Here is a 6000-nt window from a genome sequence, read left to right as displayed (position 1 = left end):
CATTTTACCTCAATTGTTTTCCAGTTACATTTCTGTTGCTGTGGTTTTAATCAGGTTGTGTGAGTTCAACCTGAATGCTGGGAGATACATATAGAATATATCGATCTTAGACGGCGTTGCGGTCTCGCTGATCTCGGATTGATGTCTTCGCCTGGTAGCGGATCGTGACCCTTGCTTCGAGGCTGTGACACTGTATTGATCTTGTTCTGTGTACCTTCGCTGGAGTATCATGATCACAGAGCTACATTTGATGCAACTGAATGAGTGATATCCGAGGGTTGGGGAATTAATTACCTGGAGTTGATGACACAACAGATGTTTGATGATAAATTATTAATCTTTATGTGCTGCTGGGACGCTCGATTTTCAATCATATTTTTACCGATGCATGGTATATCCATAATTCAACCACAACAAACGTTTGTTTATATAGGTTATTTATTTCGCGACTATATATATATTTTGTCACCTAGGTCTGCTCTGAAATGGGGGGAAATTCAGGGTGCCATAACAAATATCTTCACAGGTATTTCATATTAGTCAGGTGTGTTCAATCGGTTTCTTTAGTTCAGCTATAAGAGAGCTTTCAGGATCTAGCCCTGCACTACTCAACTCCACGTCCTGCGGGCCGCAGTGTTTGAACCGTCTGTTTCTGCCGTTTGAGGACTAGAGTTTCCAATGACGTAAGTACTCTCTTATATCGATCTGTTTCACGACATACTTAATGTGCTATTAATTTCAGTGAGGTCACAGATACGAAGGGGAGTGAATGGGACTCGGACCAATTTTAAGATATGTCGATAAGGTCAGCAGGGACAGCTGACGTCGCTGATATTCACTCTACGCAAATAACATAGGGGGAAAGCTCCAGAAAATGTACTTGCTTTGTACTAAATGATGAGTCCCTTTAACTTATCTGGCACACCAGGATTTCGCTGGACACACCCATAAGCAGTTTTCCTACACGGGGAGAAACTGTGGGCACACACACACACACATTTCGCCACCTATTTGTATGACTCTATTCCGTATATCTACCGGTCCGTTTCGACTGTCTCAGTTTCAGTGAGTTGGGGCAGGAGTGGCATGATTCACCCCATTGACTGCTAACACAAAAGGGCTTACTTACCGCTGTCGCGCTAAAGGGCTTTTGATCAAGGGCGCCGCACAAGTGCTCATTACGTTATCGCGGTAGCATCGCAGCCATTGTTCTTCAGACAGACTTCACTTTAAGCCCTCGCTGATGGAAAGAGAGAGCAGTCCGCTGTCTCCCACCTCTGAAGAGGTTGGGGTAAAAAAAAGGGAAAGGTACGCTGAATGTGATGTTTGTCGATGTAGGTGAAATGGCGGTGTCATAAATAACACTGCCGCAGTCACATATAATGTTGTCAGGTTGTCAAATGAGTCGCCAAATTATGCATAGTTTTATCCCTGTTAAGGGAAAAGCTGTTTGACATTAAGTAAACAAATGTACTTTGTAGTCATTTTCGCTAACAACTTCTCAAACAGGCTCATTTGGTTCACCTAAGATGAAACTGGTTCAAGCTTCGCACGTGCTAAGTGTTAGGCAACATTAAGAAAAAAAAGAAAACTAAGTAGGGTGGGGTCAGAAAAAGTCGTCCCTAGCCAAAAAATCGTCATTTCCGGAGCCCACAGTCAAGGAAAAATGGTCCTCAACAAAGTCCCCTGAACACTGTTCCCTACAGTCAGTGGGTCATGGTTTCAACCATACCCGTTTTAGACAGTTCTTTGTTCACAAAAATGTGGTTAATACAGCACATTGTTAATCATTCAACCCTTCCCTGTCTGTCCTTTTTTGTCCTTTAAGAACAAACTTTTTGTGAAAGGACATAATTATGGTAGAGGAGGTGACTTGACTACAAAGTCTCTTGCTAATTTCTTATTCACCAAGAATTGTCTGGCACCGAGTTGTTCTAATCAGGGAAGAAAAAGACCTTTGACTCCAAAACCAGGCATATTCAAAGTGGAAAGTTGGTTCTTTGCCTTTTGATTTAGTGAGGTGCCAAATCTCGCTAGGCCTCACATAAAAATAACCGGCAATAATGCCATGGAGGTAATGAACTGAAATTATATTATGTCAAAGACAGAACTCAATCTCTTTCTCAGCGGGAGTCTGTTTGTTCACACTGTACCACCTAAAGGTTTCCGCTCCTCAGACCAGAAGATCAGAGGCAATATTCAATTTCCAGGTCTAGACTCCCCACGCTCACAGTTTCGATGAGTTTCTCTGCTTCTTAGATAAACTGTCACATCGCTACAGCATTCTATCATGTCATAATTAGCCTGTGGTGTTCAACCGCCGTGCACTGTAACACTTACACTTTATTACATGTGTACGGACTGTTACTGGCCACCATTTTGTATAACAAGGTGTGTTGAAGCAGTGTTGAAAATGGCTCCCAAAAGTGTTTCCCTATGGTGGGTGCCTGTAGGGTGTGGCTCTGTTTGTCTCAGATGACCTCAGCCACCTGGGCCCCCCCCATGCCTTTAAATGAGATCAGCGAGGAACATTTGACATTCGCTTCCTTGACGATATTAACTTTCCTCGTCCTCATGACGGGCCAATCAGGTGACACGCCGGGGCCGTAAGTGGATGAACCGCCCCTGGTTACAGGATGCGCCGCGCCCCAAATCTAATTTCCAGGCCGCAGATGATTTCGCCGACCTTGTGACTTCCTGTCTTCGCGTGCGTTAGCAGGAAGAGCGGCTCGGAGGTCTGGAGGTCCTATGTCCTGCGGTAATTAATAAGCGTTTCAAAACAATTTCGTGAAGGGCCCCTAAATCCATTCCATATACATGCCAACATGGGCTGGGTATGCTTCTGGTGAGTTTTTAATCTTGTCAGTATAGTTAAATCACTGCTAAACGCATTATTAGAGCTGACATAAACAAGAAATTATTGCATGGATTTTGCAACATAATACATTTGACGGCAGTTACACTGGGATGAACTATCTATCTATTAAATATACCCTCAGTTCATGTTACGTACTGCCTTTACATACGTAATGCAATCTGCAGTCTGATACCACTTGACACAAACGCAGAAGCGAACAATAACAAAATCACGCCATTGAAAGAGGGCACTGAAACAACCTCTGAACGTTAATACATTCCAGTCACGCGAGTTATCAATTTGTAATCAACGGCCACTTCCTCTTCCTGTCAATATGGCAGGCTGCCTGACAATATCAAAGCCTTATGCAATCTTGCACAGAAATCAATAAATTATCCCACGGCCGGTCCTTTCCTGTAGTTATCTCAACAGTGACACATTGGCCATCAATAATTTACCACAGCAACACAACGGAGCACACAAAAAAAAAAGGTGGAATAATCGTATGATGATTCCTGAGGTACGAGCAAGGCGCGATGTAAAAAGGGTGACGTTAAATAATGTATGCCTTTTGGATTATGTGCTGCCCCAGGCCCGGATCCAATCAACATTTCTCCTTAGCATTGACTTACAATTGCGAGTTTTCCTCTCTTCCAATGCAAAACAGATTTTTATTGTTTTTCATTCCGGTGATCGCTGAACTCTATAATCTATGCCTGTGAGGAGAAAGAATTAACAGTGGTATTTAAATTGGAATAAAAACACAAATGACTGTACCCAGATAAGTGACTGAACATCTCCTGCCTCTCATCTCCTCTCCACATTTGTTGTTACATCGTATTCATCTTCTTGTCTGTACTGTAAGTCATTTAATGAATTAATCGCCCAGTCCTAACAGTGATTTCATGTGGTTGCCAATCCCCATTAAACCCTGACAAAAAAGAGAAAACAAAGAGAAAGCTAAGAAAGATAAATACCCATGAAAAAGAAACATATTTAAAAATGGGTTCACGGAAAATGACGGAAAGACAACCCCGACATTCGAGTAGCCTCTGTCAACAACCTTGAGAGTAGAGAGTAGTCATTAAGCTTGGGATCGGATGAAAAAATCTCATATTGAAGACATCTTAAAGGAGAGCGCTACACATGAAAAAACATAATACAGTCATGTGGTGCTGCATTACAAAGGAGAGAAATTATCAAATGATGAAAGGACAGTTTTGAATGAATCTGTGGGCACTTACCAAACGGTAGGGGCTTTTGTGTGATATGGTTTTATATTGTATATTAGATCTCAGGTTCTAAAGGGGCTCACTCTTGCCTTTTCCGACCAACCCCCAGGCCAGCCGCTGATGCGATTGAAACCGGTTTCATTTCAATGCAAATACGCTGTACTTGAAATATCATCCTTGACCCACAGACTTCTTTCATGTCCGTCGACAGTACGTGTCAACGTACATTTCTATTACCTCAGTAGCCGGAGTGTCTCAAGGCGTGTTTCCGGGGGGGGGGGGGATATGCCTCTGTATATTATTCTGACCAAATACCGGCACCGTTCACCGTTGCTTTCAAAAGGTCTTCAGCCATTTCCTATCATTCTGACTTCAGAGTGTGAATTTAAATGCAAAAGCTGCATTCTGTTTAATCAAATGCTTGACTTCACTCGAAGTGTTAGAAGGCAACACCGACACCCAAGTCATCCGCTCTTATATACTTATTTCAGCCTTTATTCAACCAGGTCTGTCAACTGAGAACTCAATTCTTCTCTGCGGTGAAGGCCTGTGGAAAGCAAAGGGTGTGTGGGACTTAGAAGCATGGCCGGGTTGCCAAATGTACAGTGTGAGATTTGACTACAATGCAGTCTTAAGACCCCCTGCTATTAAAAACTGTGGAGGTCCTAGGGCTTCGGTGGCCCTAAACAAGAATGATGTTGTTGCCCCAAAGCGCTCCATCATAAATCACACCCACCGCTTGACAGCTGAATAGTGTGGCCCAGTTAAACGACTGCATGGAGTCTTTATACCAACAGCTGCTCTGAAACGGTAGGTGTCACAGGTGCCATTTTGTGTCCACAGTGAGATGGGACCTCATTTGAATAGCTCAACGGAAGGACGTCACCTTCTACAGGACAGTGCCCTGTGTGGTAGCGCACAGTACTGCACTCATGGTAGAACACCCATTACTGTGCCTGGGTTATTGGATTTTAATTAGACCAGGGAGAAGAATTCCCCCCACTGGCCCACAACGCAAAACTGGGGCTCCCTTGAAAATCCACCAGAACGGATAAAGAATACATACATTTTAAAATCACTGCTTCAAGTAGAAACTTAGTTTTCCCAGGAGTACTTCCAGATACTTGATCTGACCAAAGGGAACTTTTCTAGGATTCAAAAAAGTTTTACAAGAGATGGAGACAGGGTGGACTCTTTACAGCAGCGCTCTTCAACGCCATGTCCACAGTGTCTGCAGGTATTCACTCCGACCATGCGCTAAACCACCTGATTTCATTAATTACTTCACCTGCTTGGTTCAGATAATAAGCAAATTATTAAAATCGAGACACGGCGGCCCACAGGACATGAAGTTGAGTAGCGCTGTTCAACGGGGTGGGTCCCCCCCCCCCCAGATTCCTGCCCCCCACCCCTCACCTCACCCACACACAGTTTACTCCCTACCTGAACGTGGCCTTGAGGATCTGCCCTGAGGTGATCTCCTTGGTGTGGTTGTTGTAGCCGTAGAAGAGGTCGCCGAACACGGTCTGGTTGGCGGGGATGTCAGCGGTGTCCCCGCAGTCCAGTCCCTCAGTGCAGGCCTCGGAGAGGGGCTGGCAGGACCGCCCGTCCAGACCCCGCTTGTAATCCTCGATGCATCTGACGGGGCACAACCAAAAACAGTGCCGGGACCACCATTAGTTTCCCCATCCTGCAATTCTGAGAAAACTCACAGGTCTACAATGCTCTCAGCCCCTCCTGCAATTCTGAGAGAACTCACAGGTCTACAATGCTCCCAGCCCCTCCTGCAATTCTGAGAGAGCTCACAGGTCTACAACTTTCTCAGTGCCACCTGCAATTCTGAAAGATCTCACAGGTCTCCAACTTTCTCAGGCCACCTGCAATTCTGAGAGAACTCACAGGTCTCCAACT

General features: G+C 44.5%; 1 protein-coding gene across 1 annotated transcript in view; it reads right to left on the bottom strand.

The window, feature by feature from the left end:
- astn1 (astrotactin 1) overlaps nucleotides 1-6000 on the bottom strand; it is a 354373-nt gene that overhangs the window by 150862 nt on the left and 197511 nt on the right. The window contains exon 13 of the mRNA XM_061243332.1: nucleotides 5533-5727. Within this exon, the coding sequence (XP_061099316.1) occupies nucleotides 5533-5727 (195 nt within the window). The remainder of the gene's footprint in view (nucleotides 1-5532; nucleotides 5728-6000) is intronic.

The sequence above is a fragment of the Conger conger genome, chromosome 5 (genome assembly GCF_963514075.1).
Source record: "Conger conger chromosome 5, fConCon1.1, whole genome shotgun sequence".
NCBI lineage: Eukaryota > Metazoa > Chordata > Actinopteri > Anguilliformes > Congridae > Conger > Conger conger.
This window is presented reverse-complemented; position numbering and strand designations above follow the sequence as displayed.